Source organism: Camelina sativa, chromosome 8 (assembly GCF_000633955.1).
Source record: "Camelina sativa cultivar DH55 chromosome 8, Cs, whole genome shotgun sequence".
Lineage (NCBI taxonomy): Eukaryota > Viridiplantae > Streptophyta > Magnoliopsida > Brassicales > Brassicaceae > Camelina > Camelina sativa.
The window spans coordinates 6345598-6366846 of NC_025692.1; the positions used below are offsets into that span (position 1 = coordinate 6345598).

At 37.1% G+C, this 21249-nt stretch overlaps 5 protein-coding genes across 5 annotated transcripts; all 5 read left to right on the forward strand.

The window, feature by feature from the left end:
* Nucleotides 2245-3374, forward strand: LOC104709265. Its single transcript, XM_010425906.1, has 3 exons — nucleotides 2245-2733; nucleotides 2935-3229; nucleotides 3292-3374. The coding sequence occupies exons 1-3, from the start codon at nucleotides 2245-2247 to the stop codon at nucleotides 3372-3374; spliced, it is 867 nt and encodes a 288-aa protein (XP_010424208.1).
* On the forward strand, nucleotides 6839-9595 carry LOC104706461 (somatic embryogenesis receptor kinase 2-like). The gene is made up of 6 exons (XM_010422656.2): nucleotides 6839-7230; nucleotides 8169-8240; nucleotides 8393-8536; nucleotides 8734-8805; nucleotides 8974-9045; nucleotides 9279-9595. The coding sequence occupies exons 1-6, from the start codon at nucleotides 7004-7006 to the stop codon at nucleotides 9349-9351; spliced, it is 660 nt and encodes a 219-aa protein (XP_010420958.1). The 5' UTR covers nucleotides 6839-7003; the 3' UTR covers nucleotides 9352-9595.
* LOC104706462 (L-ascorbate oxidase-like) lies at nucleotides 10581-13497 on the forward strand. The gene is made up of 4 exons (XM_010422657.2): nucleotides 10581-10954; nucleotides 11288-11380; nucleotides 11486-11887; nucleotides 12334-13497. The coding sequence occupies exons 1-4, from the start codon at nucleotides 10700-10702 to the stop codon at nucleotides 13303-13305; spliced, it is 1722 nt and encodes a 573-aa protein (XP_010420959.1). The 5' UTR covers nucleotides 10581-10699; the 3' UTR covers nucleotides 13306-13497.
* LOC104709266 (L-ascorbate oxidase-like) lies at nucleotides 13706-14872 on the forward strand (the record flags this gene model as incomplete). Its single annotated transcript, XM_010425907.1, has 1 exon — nucleotides 13706-14872. A coding segment is annotated over one exon (975 nt), but the record flags the coding sequence as incomplete, so codon positions are not given.
* Nucleotides 16829-20943, forward strand: LOC104706463 (L-ascorbate oxidase). Its single transcript, XM_010422658.2, has 5 exons — nucleotides 16829-17122; nucleotides 17736-17828; nucleotides 17938-18150; nucleotides 18498-18695; nucleotides 19819-20943. The coding sequence occupies exons 1-5, from the start codon at nucleotides 16871-16873 to the stop codon at nucleotides 20779-20781; spliced, it is 1719 nt and encodes a 572-aa protein (XP_010420960.1). The 5' UTR covers nucleotides 16829-16870; the 3' UTR covers nucleotides 20782-20943.

Sequence of the window (21249 nt, forward strand, 5' to 3'; positions counted from 1 at the left end):
GAAGATTCCGACGGTTTCTTGTGCCGGAGTGGGTTGGTTTTCTCTTTCCCATTTTCGAGCAGTTCTCTTCCACAAAGCAGTGGATGTTTTGCACGATATAGCAGTTAAAGGATGGAATCAGATCTATATAAAGGATCAGTTTAGGGGTTTCAAATTTCAGAATTCCCGAACTCAACTTCTGAATACCCCAAATTTTTACCTTCTCCGATTCTATCTTCTCTATTTCCTAATGGCTGACAACATACGTCGTGCTCTTCAAAACATTGATTTGGGAATCGATAATGCTCCTATTGCCCTTCCCCAAGCGATTGTTCAACAAGCAGTAAATGATAACCGGTTCTGTCTAATGGGTCGCCCTTTGATCCCCCGCAAGCAGAATCTCCGACAACTAACCTCTGCACTCCCTCGTTCATGGGGACTGGTGGGCTTTGTTCGTGGTCGCATTGCTGAACAGCGACGCTTTCAATTCATCTTCCCCTCTGAAGAGTCTTTGGACACAGTAATGAGAAGGGGACCATGGTCTTTTGCAGACTGGATGATTGTGCTATAACGCTGGACCCCAGAAATGGATCCTCTATCTCTTAACTTCATCCCTTTTTGGATACAAATCCGGGGAATACCACTCCAATTCTTGAACTTGGGCGTCATTGATAGTATTGCTGAATCCCTTGGTGAAAGAATGGAGGTGGATTTCGATGAAGAAACTACCATCAGAGTTCAGTTTGTGAGAGTCTACATCAACTAGAATGTGGAAATGCCTCTTCGTTTCCAGAGAAACTACCAATTCACACCTGGAGTTAACACCACGCTTACATTCTTCTATGAACATTTGAGAGGCTTCTGCTCAGTGTGTGGAATGTTGACACACGACTCAGGAAGATACTTGCTTCAAAATGGTGGCCCGGACTCTGATGGTGATGATGGCGATGACATTGATGCTCCGGCCTACCATGGTAATCCGGGTGTACACATTGAGGAACTTAATGACGAGGGACATCCTGTTGCTGACAACCCTGACGATGCTCCACAGCCAGACGAGATTCAGAATGACAATCCAGAGGACCAAGCGCTATCAGACATCGATCCAGACCACAATGTCTTGGAAAACATCTCTTCCGCATCGGTGTCTTCTGGTGAGACAAATAATGAACAGAACATTAATTTGATCCCTTCCTTTGTTAACAATGCAGATATTGCTCCAAGTCCAAGAGATTTGTTATCTCGTGAATACCGTAAGCGTAAGCATGGTACAGATACAAAAATGGCAGAATCAAGTCTCCCATCTTGAAGAAGAATTAAGGTTGAAGAACGAGGATCAGTACATGGTGAGGATCCTGATGACTGTTATAGAGCCGCGGTGGGGCCAGTTCCACCACTGGTTCCATGAGAGTTGGATTTTGGAACTGTCAAGGCTTGGGACAAGGTCTTACAGTTTGACGCCTGGAAGAGATACAGAGGGTGTATCTCTTGGACATGTTGTTCCTACTAGAAACGAAGCAACAAGATAACTTTGTACGTGATCAAGGAGTGAGTCTAGGCTTTCATGATATGTGTATTGTATCTCCTAGAGGTTTAAGTGGTGGTTTAGCAGTTTTCTGGCAAAATCATGTATCAGTTCAAGTTATTTCTCAAGATGTAAGACTAGTAGATCTATCTATTGAATACAAATCTTTCAATTTCTACTTGTCTTGCATCTATGGGCATCCCATTCCAAGTGAAAGACATCACCTTTGGGAGAAACTCCAAAGAATATCAGTTAATAGAAGTGGTCCTTGGATGATGTGTGGTGATTTTAATGAGATTCTTCAACAATCAGAAAAGAAAGGGGGTCGGAACCTACAATACAAAGGAAACCCTTACAGTTGGGTTGGAAAACGTCAAAAGGAGACAATAGAATCATGCCTAGACAGAGTATTTATCAATTCTGATTGGCAAGCATCATATCCGGCATCCCAAACAGAGTTTCTACCTCTTGCTGGTTCTGATCATGCCCCAGTTATCATTGATATCGAAGAAGAAGTTCAGATTAAAAGAGGTCAATTCAGGTATGATAAACGTCAAGTTACATCGATTGGTTTTGTCGAAGCAGTTCAAAGGGGTTGGTCTGATTGTACAACAGATAACCATGGAGGAATCACGTTCAAGCTACAACACTGTCGGAGAGTAATGGCTAACTGGAAAAAACGTACAAGAACAAACTCAGCTGAGAAGATTTAGATCCTAAAGTATCAACTGGATGCGGCAATGAGAGATCACTCAGTTCCTCAAGTATTGATCAACCAAATCAGAGCAGATTTAAATAAAGCTTATAGAGAAGAAGAGACCTACTGGAAATTAAAAAGCAGAAATCAGTGGATGAATCTGGGAGATCGCAATACGAAGTACTTCCATGCAGCTACAAAGGTCAGAAAATCCAAGAACAGGTTAAAGTCAATGCTGGATGCTCATGGAATAGAACATTTCTGTGATTCTGCTATTGGTAAAGTGGCTGAAGATTACTTTACTAATCTCTTCACCACGGCTCAGCACACAAATATGGAGGAAATTCTTGCTGATATTGAACCAAAGGTTACACAAGATATGAATAACATGCTTACTCAGCCAGTCACAGACCAGGAAATCAAAGCTGCAGTTTTCTCGATAGGTGCAGATAGAGCTCCAGGACATGATGGTTTCACGGCAGCTTTTTACCAACAGTTTTGGGAATTGATTGGGAACGATATCTGCTCAATGGTCCGCCATTTTTTTTAGACGAACGAGATGGACCAGAACATTAACAAGACACAAATATGCCTTATCCCAAAGATTATAGGTTCAACACACATGGAAGAGTATCGACCAATAATTCTCTGTACAGTAAGCTACAAGATCATCTCAAAGGTTCTGATTGGGAGATTGAAACACTGTCTTGATCACGTCATTTTGGATTCACAGGCCGCATTTGTTCCTGGACGTAACATATCAGATAATATTCTCGTGGCTCATGAACTGATGCACTCACTGAAATCAAGAAAAGATTTCCAAACTGACTTTATAGCAGTGAAAACAGATATAAGCAAGGCTTATGATCGTGTTGAGTGGAACTTTCTGGAACATGTTATGCTCAAAATGGGATTCAATACTCTTTGGGTAACATGGATCATGCAATGTGTAAAGACGGTTTCTTATGAGGTCCTTATCAATGGTTCACCTTATGGACATATCAAACCTTCAAGAGGCATCCAACAAGGTGACCCACTATCCCCATATCTCTTTCTTTTTTGTGCTGAAGTGTTAAGCATTATGCTACAGAAAGCAGAGAGAACAAGACAAATTCAAGGAATGCAGTTAACAAGAGAGTGTCCATCGATATCACATCTCCTTTTTGCGGATGATTCCTTATTTTTCTGTCGAGCAACAACTCAGAATTATCATCAGCTGGCCAATATTTTCACAAAGTATGAGGAAGTTTCAGGTCAGAAAATCAATTACAATAAATCCTCTATCATTTTTGGGATTAAGATTCAGGAACAGAGAAGACAAAGAATCTAAGGCATTTTAGGAATAACCAGAGTCGGAGGAGGTGGTAAATATTTAGGTCTTCCAGAGCAATTTGGTAGAAAGAAAGTTGAACTTTTTGATTATATCGTTCAACGAGTTAAAGATAGAACAGAGGGTTGGAACAATAAGTATCTATCGGCTGCAGGAAAGGAAATTGTCATCAAGTCAGTTGCTATAGCCTTACCAGTCCACTCCATGAACTGTTTTCTACTCCCACACACAATTTGTGATGAAATCACAAGTGTTATATCAACCTTTTGGTGGGCACAAACAAATGGAAAAAGAAAGATCCCATGGGTTGCTTGGCAGAGAATGACGCCACCAAAGAAAGAAGGTGGATTGGGTTTTAAAGATCTTCACAACTTTAACCGAGCACTACTCGCAAAACAAGCCTGGAGAATTCTCAAAATCATAGAAGTTTACTTGCAAGACTATATCAAGGTCTATACTACCCACAAACAACTTATTTACAAGCAACAACAGGACGAAATGCGTCTTATGGGTGGAAATATTTACAAGAAGGAAAGTTCCTACTGCAACAAGGTCTGCAAATTAGAATCGGTAATGGTATGAACACAAAAGTGTGGGAAGACCCTTAGTTACCGACACTACCTCCACGTGCAGCACATGGTCCTGCCTTGATCCCAGATATGAAAGTTGCAGATTTATGGTATCCACATACAAGAGACTGGGATCCGACTATATTTGAAGGAGTACTAACCCCAGAAGATCAACAAATAGCAAGGACATTGTATCTTTCCACTCATGCAGACCAAGATATGTATGTCTGGGCATACTCGAATCATGCACAATATACAGTAAGGTCAGGTTATTGGGTTGCAACGCATGTAAATATACCAGAAGATGAAGTTATAAGACCACCTAATGGGGCTTTGGATCTAAAGCAAGATATCTGGAAACTTAAAGTTGCACCGAAGATACAACATTTCTTGTGGAGATGTATAACGGGAGCTTTGTCTATAGCAACTCGATTACAATTAAGAAACATTCCAATGGACCCGACCTGTCAATGTTGCTGCTATGAAGATGAAACAATTAATCATTTATTGTTTACTTGTCCATATACAGAGGCAATATGGAGATGTACTAATAGTACAATTGGCGGACAACGGCAATTTTCAAACAATATGACTGCCAACATACGGATGCTGCTCAACTATCAAAAACAAACACATCTCCCCACCACTACAAGACTCCTTCCTTTTTGGATGCTATGGAGGATATGGAAATCGAGAAATGATCTCATTTTTTGGCAAATAGACTGGCAACCACATACTGTTGCCAATAAAGGTTTCCAAGATGTCAATGAGTGGACTAACGCAATGACTGCACAAACACATCCTACACCACAAGATAATGGGACAACTATAAGTACTACAAATCGAAAATGGTCTCTACCACCTGAAGGATGGTTTAAATGCAATTTTGATAGTGGGTTTGTTCAAGGAAGAGATTTCACAACTACCGGATGGATAATTCGAGACTCCTGTGGTAATGTGATCTAATCAGGAAGTGCTAAACTGAAACATTCTCATACTATCTTACAAGCAGAAGCTTTAGGATTCCTGAATGCACTGCAAGAGGTTTACTACCGAGGATATCATCAAGTTTGGTTTGAAGGAGATAGTTTAGAACTAGTAACATTGATCAATACACAAGGAAATCATCTACAACTGGGTCCACTTCTATGTGATATTAGATTTTGGATGTCAAAACTTCCCCTATGTTCCTTGGAGCAAGTACCCCGAGACATAAACAAAGCAGCAGACAAACTTTCTTCTTATGCAAACACTATGTCAAGTACTTATCAAACATTTGATACTTTGCCTCAATGGCTGCTACAATGTTTGTAATATTTTTATCTTAATAAAGCAAGATGTTAAAAAAAAAATGATTTGCTGATAGAATTGAAACAAAATAAAGAAAATAATCTTATTGTACTTCAAAAATTAATTAGTTAATGGACGTTTTTGTTAGTGCTAGCTAGACGCCTGAACTTGTCATGACATTACCCAAAATTATGTATGTTTGAGGAACGATGTATGAATTTTTTTTTTGAATAATGGGGAAGGAACGTGAATAAGGAAACTATTTTTGGTAAATAGTAAATACAATCACATCCTCTCATTTCTCAAACCCCTAATTGTACACTTTTCTTCCTCTCCAAGAAACAGATTTCAATGCCACATTCTTGAAAGAAGACAAGGCAAGATGCATTTCAATGCCACATTAAGAAGAGAAGCATACTGGAGTGGTGTCTACAAGTCTTGCTTGTATTGACGTCCTAATAAAAAGTCTGTGGGTTTAGTAAGGCTCATAGTTGTTAAAGGGCCAATAACTAGAGATGCGGATCTACATAAATTTGAGGCTTCTAGAGAAACCCTAGCGGAATACGAATGGCTAATACCGGTTGGATTTCAATATCAGGCGAACGTTGTGGAGGAGTCGGTGTCGTCATCGTCGTCGTTTAGAAAAGGACAAATTTTTTAAAAAGGAACTAGGAAGAGTGGAGTTGCTATAATTATTCCGACATGTAAGTGTTGTTATGTGTTTGTCGGATCAGATTCCATCTCCTCCTCCAGAGAGTATCTTTTATCTTATTCTCCCCCGAACCCGAATATCATTGACTTTTCTTATATTAATCTTTTAAATAATTTGTTATGTTTGCACTTCTTTTTCCTTTCGTTTAGTTAGTGCACACAACTCGTATTCCCATCATCCATGATTAAAATATACTATATAGAATAGAACTCGTAGAATACTGTGTGTTATGTGTGTGTGCACTAACTATACTATCTAGAATACTGTGTGGTTCCGCACACACACACCAAATAAAATAAAATAGAATACTGTTTGGTTCCGCGTAAAACGAACTCAAGTCTCCAATTTTGACTAATCTTAACTTCTTTGACAAACAAGACTTTTATGCAAAGAAAGACTTTTTACTTCTTTCTTTCTCTTTAAAATTCAAAGTTTAAACTGTTTCACTATTTAATTTTCACATACTATTTTTTTTTTTTGAAAAAATCCTAAAGTAAAATCGAACATTTGATTTTTCCTTAAAAGTTAGTATAAAAATCATTTTTAACTCTTGGAATATTGTACTTTCCCTTGTAGTGGAATAAAAGAACCACCCGTATTAAAATAAAAAGTAATTTCACCAAAAAAAAAAAAAGACAGGAATTTAAAAAAAACAAACAAAAAAAAAAAACAGTAATGGGGAATTTTAAAAATAAAAAAATATATGAAAAAGTTTTTTTAAGTATTTTTGTCTTTGGTCATTTTCCACACACACCACCAATCTCGCATAATCGATTTCTTCATTTTTCAACAAAGAGGAACTGGGAACGAACGAGCAAAAAACCCTAATTTTGCTTCTCTCCTTTCTCCAAATTTTTTATTAACTTCAAATCCCCTTTTCGATTTCTCCGTCCTTAACAACATGGCGTCTCGAAACTGTCGGTGGGAGCTCCTAGTCGCAGCTTCGCTAACCCTAACTTTAGCTTTGATTCACCTGGTGGAAGCTAACTCAGAGGGAGATGCTCTCTACGCTCTTCGCCGTAGCTTATCCGATCCGGACCGTGTTCTCCAGAGCTGGGATCCAACTCTTGTTAATCCCTGTACCTGGTTCCATGTCACCTGTAACCAAGACAACCGCGTCACTCGTGTGTAAGAAGATCCTCTCTTTACGATTCTCTCCAGATTCTTTTGTTACAGTCTCTCTCTTATATATTTCTCATAATTGACCCTTTTATCTCTTTTGATTTTTCGCTCTATTTTTAGTATTTAGATTCTGAATTTAGTTTCTATTTTTAGGTCGATTTATATATAATCCGAGCTTTAACATAGTGTATGCGGACCATCTTTTTCTTTTTTTTTTGTGGAAGCTGTTATTAGCTTTGAGCAAGTTGTTACTTACAAGATTTAATGAACATATATGATTGAAAGATTTGGTTTTGATTGTTCAAAGTAGGCGCCTCTCGACTTGTTTGCTGGATGTTATGAAGTCAAATTTGGGGTTTTGCTTATATGTTATGATGATTGACTAGCTTTCCTTGGAAACACTTGTTTATCTAATTGAGGGGTAACTTTAATTTGGTTTCTTTTGAGGTTCATGTAGACTATTTATGATATGGTCCTTTTTTCGCAGCTTCGAATGCAGAGTACGGTAGTTTGTTCTACTTTTTTTAGTATGAAAAGGGGGAGATCTAAAGGCTAAAAAGCCTCCCATGTTTTTGCACAGTGTAGACTTTTTCTAAGTCATTGGATTCCTTGGGAAAGTCTCGAAAGAATCCCCAATAGTTGTTCCATTGATTAAGGAGCTAAATTTTGTGTGTGCCTCATGATTTTCTCAATGCTTTGTAACTGATCTAGGTTACTTTTTGGTCCCTACTTTGTGAGTTCTTACGCTTTTTTAGAAGAATTGTGGATTCTTTGTACTTGATTACATCTGATTATCTCTCAGAACTGTTTGATGGATCAAGAAAATAGCTAATACAGTATCTAAAACTATGCTTATCTCTTGTGCTTTAATTTTTCTTACTTTCCAACAGTATAAATATTTGTTTTTTTTTTTGCTCTCAATCTGATTCTACGTATTTTGGCAGGGATTTGGGTAATTCAAACCTTTCTGGACATCTTGCGGCCGCGCTTGGAAAGCTAGAACATTTGCAATATCTGTATGTCATCACTCTTTTGACTTCTGTTTTCCCAAATTTTTCACTTCTCGGTATGCAAATAGATAGTGGAAATAATAAACTGTTTGGTTCGAGATTCATTATGTAATTTGACAATGTAGTTTAACTTTTTACTTGTACTATGATTGACACAGAGAGCTCTACAAGAACAACATCCAAGGAACTATACCTTCTGACCTTGGAAACCTGAAGAACCTCATCAGCTTGGATCTGTATAACAACAATCTTACGGGGACAGTTCCTACCTCTTTGGGAAAATTGAAGTCTCTTGTCTTTCTGTAAGTTGCTATCAAACTCTGACATGGACACACCAAACAATATACATGTTTCGACTTCTTTCAAATTGCAAAATGGTTAATCAAATGTTGCGTAAAAGAACAAGATGGTTTATGTGGGTTGTTTTTCCATCATCATGTGGTTTGAACTATCTGTGATATCGTCACACCCAGTCTATCTAAGAAACTTAATGTGGCAGACGGCTTAATGACAACCAATTGACTGGTCCAATCCCGAGAGCTCTCACAGCAATCCCAAGCCTTAAAGTCGTGTAAGTTCAGCTTGTTCATTTCTGTATTGTATTTTGTTTTTTGTCTGTTAAACGCTTTGTGGCTGTTCTCTGAATCATTAGTCTTTCAACCTCTTTTTCATTAAGCCTATTGACTTCATACTCGTACCTTTTTTTTTAAACATATTTTCTTTGTCATCCTTTTCTCAGTGATGTCTCGAGCAATGATTTGTGTGGAACAATCCCAACAAGTGGACCTTTTGCACACATTCCTCTGCAGAAGTAAGTTACTTCTTTAAATTAGCAACAAGTTTCATGATTATGCTTCCCCTGCATTTTGCATTTCCCCCCAAGTTACATAATGCTTTTCTCATGTGGAATGAGTATGAACCAAAGCGACCTTACTCTGTTATGTAGTCTTCTTGTTATGGATATCAATTGAATCTGATGTTTAGTATAAACTGTTTAAGTTTCATATGAGCATTTGTTCCTAATAATGGAAAACGATTGTGCAGTTTTGAGAACAACCCGCGATTGGAGGGACCTGAATTGCTCGGTCTTGCAAGCTACGACACTAACTGCACCTAAAAAACCTGGCAAAACCTGGAAAGAAGTAATGGGGGGTGACCTTGTAAGAACACTTCACCACTTTATCAATTATCATATCTATTATTATGTAATGAAGTATATATATGTAGTCAAAAAAATGAAGCAGTCTCAATTGAGGCAGAGACCACCAAAAGACTCACGTCTGTGTATGTAAAATTTCTAAATGCTGACTTTCGCTTACTGTAACATTTGTATTGGTATGGTATCAAGTTATTTGTCTTCATCAAAACTTGTGTTAGATCTGTTATATCAAGCAAAATGAAAGAAGAAAAGGAAATTGGGTTATATAGATAACCTAATGTTTTGTTTAGACTTTAGAGCCATTCAGATCTATTATACTGGGATTTATCTACATAACCCATATCCGACAGTTACATATGTTATCCTTTATCAGTCGCATGTGAGTTTGACAAAATTGCAAAAAGAAAAAAATAAAGTGATAATTTTGGGGGTTGTTTATGACCACAAGAGGCTTGTACGAATAAACACGTTCTCAATATCCTTCAACAGTTACAGTAGGTGAGAGTAGAGTACAATGGTGTGTAGTTGACAGAATTAGGATGAATATTTAACTAAGTCCATATATTTTTTGGACCGATGACCACTAATTTTCTTATTAATATCATGCAATATGCCAAAAGGAAACAAAAAATTGCAGCATAGCGATTTGAACATGCATCAACAGTATTAACACAAACCAATAGATAGAGAGTGAGTAAAAACTGATGTGAACTCTTATGGCTTGCCTTTCAGTGGTGCATTGCATTATTTACCTCGACTGCAGTATCTCTTCCCAGTGAACACCTGCCATTGTCAGTTTCTAATTTTATAATCTTTTGTCAATTATACTTTTTATAGATAACTTTTTTTTTGTCAATTAAACTGTTTAAATTTTAAACATAAAGAGAGTTGTACACTCGTATTAATACGTAAAGATTCTCCCGGGAGGACTCTTTTCTTACATTTTACGTTCAAAAAAAAAATATATACATATATATATATATATATATATTAATTATTGCATGTATGAAATTCGAAATTATTTGAGTCAGATTCATATCAACATATCATCATTAAATACTCCAGTATCCTCTATACGAAACTGCCAAGATACATGGCCCCATTATGCCCTGTATGATCTTGTCGTCTTTTCTTTTTCGTTTGTACATATTCTACCTTCAATATATAAAACAACGCTCCCCTTTCTACATATATGTACAAAACCTCTTTTAGACACTAACATAAATAAGCTACTTCATAGTTCACAGTATTCATTCAGGCATATAAGAGAAATAGTAAAAGATTCCATGGCCGTAACTAACTAACTATGTGGTGGCTACTATTACTAATTACGGTGGTTGTAGTGGCGTTTCACTCTGCGTCCGCCTCAGTAATAGAATCAACATGGGAGGTTGAGTATAAGTACTGGTGGCCAGATTGTAAAGAAGGCATCGTTATGGCCATCAACGGCCAGTTTCCGGGTCCAACTATAGACGCCGTCGCCGGAGACACTGTCATCATCCACGTCGTTAACAAACTCTCCACCGAAGGCGTTGTTATCCATTGGCACGGCATACGTCAGGTTTTTTAAATCACTCTTATTTTTGTTCCTTCATATAAAAATTATATATGTGTGTAAATGTCACAAGAAGCATTAAAAAAAAAATTGTGACAAAGCAGCTTATTCTGTACAATTATGTTTAAATCTGTAACAAAGAAATGATTTTTGTTCATGGAAATAGACTGGGACTAACCCGTGACTCCGCATGTTTTTAAGCTACAAATCGTATTCTGTAGCTGAATCATGTAATTATGCTGTAATTTCACAGATCCACAGTAGTACCATAGTCGATGTGTGTAATTCAAGTTTTTTTTTTCTTTTTAAAAAAAATCTGATTTGTAAATCATGGAACAGAATGGGTCTCCATGGGCAGATGGAGCAGCGGGTGTGACACAATGTCCTATTAACCCTGGCGAAACTTTCACTTATAAGTTCATTGTCGATAAGGTTTTTTAACCTTTTCTGTTTCTTTTTATTTACTTATTCTATATAAAAGGTAAATAAATGAAGAATTCAAAAAAACGACCTTGGTTTGGTTGGCATACGGTGCAGGCGGGAACACATTTCTACCATGGACACTATGGGATGCAGCGATCAGCAGGACTATACGGAATGTTGATAGTGAGATCACCCAAAGAGAGATTACGTTACGATGGAGAGTTCAATCTGTTGCTTAGCGACTGGTGGCACCAAAGCATTCACGCGCAAGAACTCGCTCTTTCTTCTCGTCCTATGCGTTGGATCGGCGAACCACAAAGCTTGTTGATCAATGGAAGAGGACAGTTCAATTGCTCACAAGCGGCCTATTTTAACAAAGGAGGAGAAAAAGATGTGTGCACTTTTAAAGAAAATGACCAGTGTGCACCTCATACTCTACGGGTCGAACCCAAAAGAGTTTACCGTCTTAGAATCGCTAGCACCACTGCTCTTGCTTCTCTCAACTTGGCCGTTCAAGTAAGTGTTTCATTCTTTCCTAATTTATTATAACTAACTATCTAGCATGTTTCAATTTTAGTTCAAGCATGTTTTGGTTCATCAAGAACTAGCATAACCACATTAAAATCGAATCTAATATTAAATTGATCCGGCATAACTTAATTAAATTATGGCTTGGATTAATTCGTTTGAATCATTTGATCGTTCTTTTAATCTTTTAATTAACTTCACTATTTCTTTCCCCCTAAAAAATTACTATCTGTTTTGACATTATGGATTCATGTGATGTGACTAGATTGGATTTTGACATTATAGATTCATTTTAAAATGTATTTTAATTTGACAAATTTGGCATCAATGATGAGAAAAGTTACGTGTATATATTGTATACTTCAGAAAAGAACAATACATATGCATTACACGTACTTAATGTCACACGTATGGTTTGATTGCGCACGTGACAGGGACACCAGCTAGTGGTAGTCGAAGCCGACGGGAACTACGTCGCACCGTTCACCGTAAACGACATCGACATTTACTCCGGCGAAACCTATTCCCTTCTACTCAAAACCAACGCACTTCCATCGAAGAAGTACTGGATCTCCGTCGGCGTCCGTGGCCGAGAACCAATAACACCTCAAGCACTCACCGTGTTAAATTGCGTCAACGCCACCACCGACTCACGCCCGTCTCATCCACCACCGGTGACTCCCACGTGGAACGACACAGAACGTAGCAAAAGCTTCTCTAAAAAAATCGTCGCCGCTAAAGGATACCCAAAACCACCGGAGAAATCACACGACCAGCTCATCCTCCTCAACACGCAAAACCTATACGAAGACTACACGAAATGGTCCATCAACAACGTCTCGTTAACCGTACCGGCGACGCCGTACCTCGGTTCAATCAGATACGGTTTAACATCTGCGTACGATTTGAAATCTCCGGCTAAGAAGTTCACGGTTGATAACTACGATATCATGAAACCGCCGGCGAATCCTAACACCACGAAAGGTAGTGGGATCTACAGTTTCCCGCTAGGTATCGTCGTGGACGTGGTTTTACAAAACGCTAACGTTTTGAAAGGTGTGGTCAGTGAGATACACCCGTGGCATATACACGGTCACGATTTTTGGGTTTTGGGTTACGGAGATGGGAAATTTAAACCGGGGGTTGATGAGAAGACGTATAATTTGAAGAACCCGCCGTTACGGAACACGGTGGTTTTGTATCCGTATGGATGGACGGCGTTGAGGTTTGTAACGGATAATCCTGGGGTTTGGTTTTTTCATTGTCATATTGAACCGCATTTGCATATGGGTATGGGTGTGGTTTTCGCGGAAGGAGTAGACCGGATTGGTAAGATGGAGATACCGGATGAGGCGCTCGGTTGTGGATTAACCAGGAAATGGCTCATGAACCGGGGACGTCCTTAGATGAACCGGTGCTCTTCTAATATAGTATGGTAAAATTGTCATCTCTCATGTGTGAGTGTGTTTTTCACTTGTGGGGGTTGTTAATTTTTTTACTATATTGTTCTTGTTGCGGTGTTAGTATTGTAACGAGGATATTTAATATAATAACAATATCCCGTGCAGGTCAACATTTTTTTAAAAAAAATATTTTGTTTGGGATAATATTTATTTTTAATTATTCTGTAAATTTATTAGTCTATTTGAATACTAATTANATTCATTTTAAAATGTATTTTAATTTGACAAATTTGGCATCAATGATGAGAAAAGTTACGTGTATATATTGTATACTTCAGAAAAGAACAATACATATGCATTACACGTACTTAATGTCACACGTATGGTTTGATTGCGCACGTGACAGGGACACCAGCTAGTGGTAGTCGAAGCCGACGGGAACTACGTCGCACCGTTCACCGTAAACGACATCGACATTTACTCCGGCGAAACCTATTCCCTTCTACTCAAAACCAACGCACTTCCATCGAAGAAGTACTGGATCTCCGTCGGCGTCCGTGGCCGAGAACCAATAACACCTCAAGCACTCACCGTGTTAAATTGCGTCAACGCCACCACCGACTCACGCCCGTCTCATCCACCACCGGTGACTCCCACGTGGAACGACACAGAACGTAGCAAAAGCTTCTCTAAAAAAATCGTCGCCGCTAAAGGATACCCAAAACCACCGGAGAAATCACACGACCAGCTCATCCTCCTCAACACGCAAAACCTATACGAAGACTACACGAAATGGTCCATCAACAACGTCTCGTTAACCGTACCGGCGACGCCGTACCTCGGTTCAATCAGATACGGTTTAACATCTGCGTACGATTTGAAATCTCCGGCTAAGAAGTTCACGGTTGATAACTACGATATCATGAAACCGCCGGCGAATCCTAACACCACGAAAGGTAGTGGGATCTACAGTTTCCCGCTAGGTATCGTCGTGGACGTGGTTTTACAAAACGCTAACGTTTTGAAAGGTGTGGTCAGTGAGATACACCCGTGGCATATACACGGTCACGATTTTTGGGTTTTGGGTTACGGAGATGGGAAATTTAAACCGGGGGTTGATGAGAAGACGTATAATTTGAAGAACCCGCCGTTACGGAACACGGTGGTTTTGTATCCGTATGGATGGACGGCGTTGAGGTTTGTAACGGATAATCCTGGGGTTTGGTTTTTTCATTGTCATATCGAACCGCATTTGCATATGGGTATGGGTGTGGTTTTCGCGGAAGGAGTAGACCGGATTGGTAAGATGGAGATACCGGATGAGGCGCTCGGTTGTGGATTAACCAGGAAATGGCTCATGAACCGGGGACGTCCTTAGATGAACCGGTGCTCTTCTAATATAGTATGGTAAAATTGTCATCTCTCATGTGTGAGTGTGTTTTTCACTTGTGGGGGTTGTTAATTTTTTTACTATATTGTTCTTGTTGCGGTGTTAGTATTGTAACGAGGATATTTAATATAATAACAATATCCCGTGCAGGTCAACATTTTTTTAAAAAAAATATTTTGTTTGGGATAATATTTATTTTTAATTATTCTGTAAATTTATTAGTCTATTTGAATACTAATTATTTTAGAATATTATAGTTTTTTATTTTTGACATATTATTACAGTTTTATATTGTTTGTTTGTTGTATTTGCATCATTTGTGAAATATAAAATAGTAATTTTAATATTATAATTGTGAGCAAATAAAAATTATTAATTTGTCATCTATTTAAATTTAGTTTTACCAACCGGCCAATGTGGAAATTAAAACACACATTTTTCATAGATTGGATAATATATCTTAGTTTTTTTAAATTTCAAATCACAACATATGCATTTTATTAATCATAAGTATTATATGAAAATTCCAAAAAATTTGTAAATAAAATAAAATAAAGATAATAGGAGAATCATAATTTGAAATCTTGACAAAATCTTCAAATTTAGTTATTAAAATAATTATATTGTATACTTGGATATAAAATCTTAGTTTTTAAAATTCTAATTAGTTTATATTTTTTTTAAAAAAAAATATTTACTAATTTCGTCCATAATTTATTAGAGAGAAAATATTTTTATTTATTTTTTTATTTTTCATATTTGATCTGTGAGTGTTTTTTATTTTTTAATTAATTAATTATATTTAAATTAATTAATTAAATTTAATTAAATTTTTCTAATGACAATTGAATGTAATATAGTAGGATATCTAAGTGATAATGTGATATAGTCGTAAATATTGAATTTTTATGGACAGAAAAACTTTTCCACCGGTGAAGATAATTATTAGCCGCGCGAAAAGTATACAAATTCGAAATAAAAGAACATTCGCAGAGATAAAACAACACATGGTGTCATAAAAATAGTCTAAAGTATGAATTATTGTGGCGCCATCCAAATTCGAAATTCTTAGGGATAAAAATTCCTTTCCAGATCACAAAGGAAAAAAGATACTTCAAAAGCAAAAATATATTACATGTTAAATAGCAAGTTTCACGAGTTTCTCGTGGGGGTTTCGTCAATCCTTGTTTTTTCATCATTTCACTCATATGCACTTTACTTGAATTGAATTTAAATGTGATTTCGTCAATCCTTGTTTTTACTATTGGACCTGTACGAACTAATTGTAATGAGAACAAGTGATCCACTATATAGAAAACTGTAACCAACTCTCAGTTGGATTGGTTCCTACAAGTAAAAACGCCTTTTTAAGAAACATCCTTTGACAAAGTCTCTTTGTGATACTGTTGCTAGCCATAGGCCAGATTCAAAGCATATCAACAAATTTTCATAAAACTTGAAACTTTAGAAGAGACTTGTCAAAGGATCGTATTTTAGAAAACTAACTATTATGTAAACATTGTCCATGCGATGAGGTTGGAGGAGGGGGGAAAGACAAATGTCACCGTAGAAAGTTATAGACGTGAATCGTGATGCCTGGTTGTAAAGTACTTGGTATCATTTTTAATTAGATACGATCAATTATGCTGACAAAAAAGAATAATATGATCGTATATTCGATTATAATCAAGATTTAAAAAAAAAAGTATACAAAAGAAAGACGTCGTTTTTAATTTTGACATATACCTAAAAGGCTAAAATATATGTTTTTATGTGATAGTTAACTTTACGTACATGTTCAAAACTAGCAAGAAGTGAGCTTGATAAAGTTGGCATTGTAAAGATTGTGAACGTGATCTCACCTTCTAAGACAAATTCAACCTTGTCACCCTAAAAACACGTAACATGAGATCACTACTACACCGAATCTTCTTGATATATTTTGATTGTTTACACGATCACAACAATTATGTCCATTAACCTTGTGACCAATCTAAAACCCCAAAAATATTAAAGAAAAATAATTAAATCCTTTATTTTGACCCCAAAAAATCCCATTTTGTGGTTTTGCCCACTATCTCTAGCTTCCTCCTCTTTTCCTTTATCCATCTATATATATATATATATATAATACATGAGGAGCATACATCATCATTCACATTTCACATTCACAAGCCAATGGGTGTGTGGTGGATAGTGGTGGTGGTGGCTATCTTGGCTCACACGGCGTCTGCGGCCGTGAGAGAATATGATTGGGAGGTTGAGTACAAGTACTGGTGGCCTGACTGTAAAGAAGGCGCCGTCATGACCGTCAACGGTCAGTTTCCTGGCCCCACCATACAAGCCGTAGCCGGAGACACCATCGTCGTCCATCTCACCAACAAACTCATCACCGAAGGCCTTGTCATCCATTGGCATGGAATTCGTCAGGTTCTTCTTCTTCTTTTTTTTTAATTACTAGAATCTTAAACCCGAAATCCAATCTAAATATAGATCTATAATATTGTGAATATTTTAAAACATTAGAAGAATGTTTATAAGGATCGATACACTAAGTGTCATCACTAGATCATCACTCTCATATATGAACATCGTTAGATCTTATATTTTTTGTGTTTTTTCTCTGTCCTTAAGCATATTGTGTTAATCGTATAAAGTATTATTGATTGGTTTGTCGTTAGGATGATAAAAGAAGAAAGAAAATGGGTGAGTTGCAGAAATAATGGATTTAGAAGCACATGCCATGCATGATCACTTTGTCTCTTCTCGATGCAAGCACTACATTGACGACTTTGGTTTTTTTTTCTTTTTTCTTTCCAAACACTCTATTTATTGTCCCTTGAAAATATGACAACAGTTACAAATTAAGCAAGCTTATTAACTAGTATTATTTTTTTCTATAAAATTCAATATAAATAAATTTGGTCTGACCTATGACACTACTCTATAACTTATCTTCTTCTGCTGCCTAATTCAGTGTAAAGTTAATAGGTCAAGATAAAAGTAATTTGGTGAATTAATTAATTGTGGTTTGTGAACATAGTTGGGAAGTCCATGGGCAGATGGAGCAGCAGGAGTTACCCAATGTGCCATTAACCCTGGAGAGACTTTTACTTACAATTTCACTCTTGAGAAGGTAACTTCTTTTTCTTTCTCCTTATTGTAAAAAAAAAAATATATATATATATATATATATATATATATATACTCCAAATAACAATTTTGGGAACAATGATACGGTGCAGCCGGGAACACACTTCTACCATGGACACTACGGCATGCAGAGATCAGCTGGGCTCTACGGATCCTTGATTGTGGATGTGGCTAAAGGACAGAAAGAGAGGTTGAGATACGATGGAGAGTTTAATCTCTTACTAAGTGACTGGTGGCATGAACCTATTCCATCCCAAGAACTCGGTCTTTCTTCCAAACCTATGCGCTGGATCGGTGAAGCTCAGGTTCACTTCTTTACTATTTTCACTTACTAAGACAATTTTTTTTTTACCGAACTTTTCAAGATTTGAAAGTAGTTTTCTAAAAGTAGGTCTATTTTACTTTTCAATAGTGGAGATCGATTGAGATAAAAAAAGCAAATAATACAGCTGGCATTTGGTTTCTATAATTCTTTTTTTAAAAGCAAATTTTTCGAATGTCAAAAATCATCTTTCCTTTTATGCGTGTGATACAACATTGGCTGGCCACTAAAATTTTGTCTACTAAGAAAAATTATTACCTTTTGTGGTAAATGTTGAAATTATAAATTTTTCTAATATTTGTTTTTTTTTTCTTGGTGAAAAATTTGAAGAGCATATTGATAAATGGGAGGGGACAATTCAATTGTTCATTGGCGGCACAGTTTAGCAACAGCACATCATTACCAATGTGCACGTTTAAAGAAGGTGACCAGTGCGCACCACAGAAACTCCACGTGGAACCTAACAAGACCTACCGAATCAGACTCTCCAGCACCACCGCTCTTGCCTCCCTCAACTTGGCTGTTCAGGTTTTTTACTTTTTTTCAATTTATTTCTCTATTTTTATTACAAAAATGATCAAATGAAAACGAATATCACCTAACTTTAAAATTTTGCCAAAAATAATAATAGACTTTATAGCTATATAAAACCAAAACATAACATATGATCTATTTCTATATGTTGACAAAATAACTTAATGGTTTTACATTTATAAGTCATGAGCCTTTTGGCAATTCCCATACCCGACGACGCTATTTTCCTGGCTGGAAGTCAATAAAGATGGCCAATAAGTCTATAACTCACCAACAAAACAAAAGTGGTGAAGTTTCTTAGAAAATTAAAAGACTTATGATGGGCCATCCTAAACTCTTTTGATAGTAAGACTATATAGACTACTACACTAGATTATAGAATATGAGCTGGTGGTACTTAAAAGTGGAAAGTTGGTGAAGTACTAGGACCACACTGAAAATTAGGCTATACTACTAGTATGGTGTAAAATTTGACACCAAAAAATTTAATTACATATGTATTGAGAATTTGAGATGTGTGCATGTTAAACATTCCGTGGGGCGTGGGGGAGACTGATGCTTCTTTAGAGTAGTCTCAATCAAATCAGTATGGTTAGATTGTCTTTATGTTAAAACTGATCTTACTTCACACTGTCTTTATGTCCACTTCATTATTTGCTAACCGGGAAAAGAGAAAAACTGTTATTCGGCTATTTTGTGTATAGGTTATTTTATTGAAGTGAAACTACAGTTTTTTTAGTTTTAGTAGTTCCTTAATACCAATTTGTGGAGCCTTAATTACAGTCATAAAATAATAATGAAAGATAGACAAATTAATTGTCATTTCTTTTACTAAAAATTTGTTTTGTCATCATTTTTAAAATTTTAATATTAATAATTAGAATAAGTAAATTACTAGTTTATGTTAGTGTCAACAATCTAAAAGCATTCGGTTTCAAAACATGCAATGTGTGTTGTCGACAAAAATAAAACAAAATAATACCAGAAGAATATTTTTTTTTCCTTTTTTCGTCTGAAGTTGTGTTAAATGGGCCTATTGCAAGGCCTAATTCTAAGTATCAGTCCAATAAGGTAAAACGTTTTGATCACACGTGTGCTGTGATATTTACACGTGCAGGGACACAAGCTCGTGGTGGTAGAAGCTGACGGCAACTACGTTACGCCGTTCACCACCGACGACATCGACATATACTCCGGCGAGAGCTACTCCGTACTTCTCACCACCGATCAAGACCCTTCACAGAACTACTACATCTCCGTCGGCGTACGCGGCCGCAAACCGAACACAACTCAGGCGCTCACTATATTAAATTACGTAACCGCCCCTGCTTCGAAACTCCCTTCTTCTCCTCCGCCGGTGACTCCACGGTGGGACGATTTTGAACGGAGCAAAAATTTCTCGAAGAAGATCTTCTCGGCGATGGGATCACCACCGCCGCCGAAGAAATATCGAAAACGTTTGATCCTCCTGAACACTCAAAACCTAATCGACGGGTACACGAAATGGGCGATCAACAACGTATCTCTGATGACTCCGGCGACTCCGTATCTCGGTTCGGTTAAATACAATTTAAAACTCGGGTTTAACCGGAAATCACCGCCTAAAAGTTACCGGTTCGATTACGATATAATGAACCCGCCGCCGTTTCCTAACACCACTACTGGTAACGGTATATACGTTTTCCCGTTTAACGTAACGGTGGACGTGATTTTGCAAAACTCAAACGTTTTGAAAGGTGTGGTCAGTGAGATACATCCGTGGCATCTTCACGGCCACGATTTCTGGGTTTTGGGTTACGGAGATGGGAAATTTAAACCGGGGGTTGATGAGAAGAGTTATAATTTGAAGAACCCGCCGTTACGGAATACGGCGATTTTGTATCCGTATGGATGGACGGCGTTAAGGTTTGTGACGGATAATCCTGGGGTTTGGTTTTTTCATTGTCATATTGAACCGCATTTGCATATGGGTATGGGTGTGGTTTTCGCCGAGGGATTAAACCGGATTGGTAAGATTCCTGATGAGGCTTTGGGTTGTGGTTTAACCAAGAAATTCCTCATGAACCGGCATAGGCGTTAGTAAAGTTGTTTTTTTTGTTGGCAGTGTTTTGAGTGTGTGTGCCTTTTGTTTATTGGTTGTGTTATGTATTTGTAAACCAAAGATTGGTTCATGTTAATCGTATAATTGGTTAGTCGGTTTTAAAAATGTACTATTTTGCCAACAAACCCATTCTGATTTGGATTGGTTTAAGAAGGTTTACGTTATGTATGGTAAAGAAACCGGATGCCTTTTTTATCTGTGGAATGGAGTATCGGACAAATCGAAACAAAATCAAATTTATTTACACTAAACCATAAAAAAACTCAATGTTAACCCTTTGAGAACCAAAAATCAAGTCTTAGATATATATATATATATATTGATATACTAACAAATTGTAGGTACTAGATACATAAGCATTTTAGTCATGAAAGTATAAAGATTTTGCTAGTTTTCAGAAAAGCTGTGCTGTTTATTATATGTATGCAATAACTTTATTTTATAAGT

Excerpts from the sequence above, each read along its gene's own strand:
- LOC104709265 (XM_010425906.1), top strand. The coding sequence starts at position 2,245 with ATGAGAGATCACTCAGTTCCTCAAGTATTGATCAACCAAATCAGAGCA. Across the intron at positions 2,734-2,934 it reads GGAACGATATCTGCTCAATG|GCCGCATTTGTTCCTGGACG; the intron begins GTCCGCCATTTT and ends TTGGATTCACAG. Across the intron at positions 3,230-3,291 it reads TTCAAGAGGCATCCAACAAG|AAAGCAGAGAGAACAAGACA; the intron begins GTGACCCACTAT and ends ATTATGCTACAG.
- LOC104706462 (XM_010422657.2), top strand. The coding sequence starts at position 10,700 with ATGTGGTGGCTACTATTACTAATTACGGTGGTTGTAGTGGCGTTTCAC. Across the intron at positions 10,955-11,287 it reads ATTGGCACGGCATACGTCAG|AATGGGTCTCCATGGGCAGA; the intron begins GTTTTTTAAATC and ends ATCATGGAACAG. Across the intron at positions 11,888-12,333 it reads CTCTCAACTTGGCCGTTCAA|GGACACCAGCTAGTGGTAGT; the intron begins GTAAGTGTTTCA and ends CGCACGTGACAG.
- LOC104706463 (XM_010422658.2), top strand. The coding sequence starts at position 16,871 with ATGGGTGTGTGGTGGATAGTGGTGGTGGTGGCTATCTTGGCTCACACG. Across the intron at positions 17,829-17,937 it reads ACAATTTCACTCTTGAGAAG|CCGGGAACACACTTCTACCA; the intron begins GTAACTTCTTTT and ends GATACGGTGCAG. Across the intron at positions 18,151-18,497 it reads GCTGGATCGGTGAAGCTCAG|AGCATATTGATAAATGGGAG; the intron begins GTTCACTTCTTT and ends AAAAATTTGAAG.
- LOC104706461 (XM_010422656.2), top strand. The coding sequence starts at position 7,004 with ATGGCGTCTCGAAACTGTCGGTGGGAGCTCCTAGTCGCAGCTTCGCTA. Across the intron at positions 7,231-8,168 it reads GACAACCGCGTCACTCGTGT|GGATTTGGGTAATTCAAACC; the intron begins GTAAGAAGATCC and ends GTATTTTGGCAG. Across the intron at positions 8,241-8,392 it reads CTAGAACATTTGCAATATCT|AGAGCTCTACAAGAACAACA; the intron begins GTATGTCATCAC and ends TGATTGACACAG.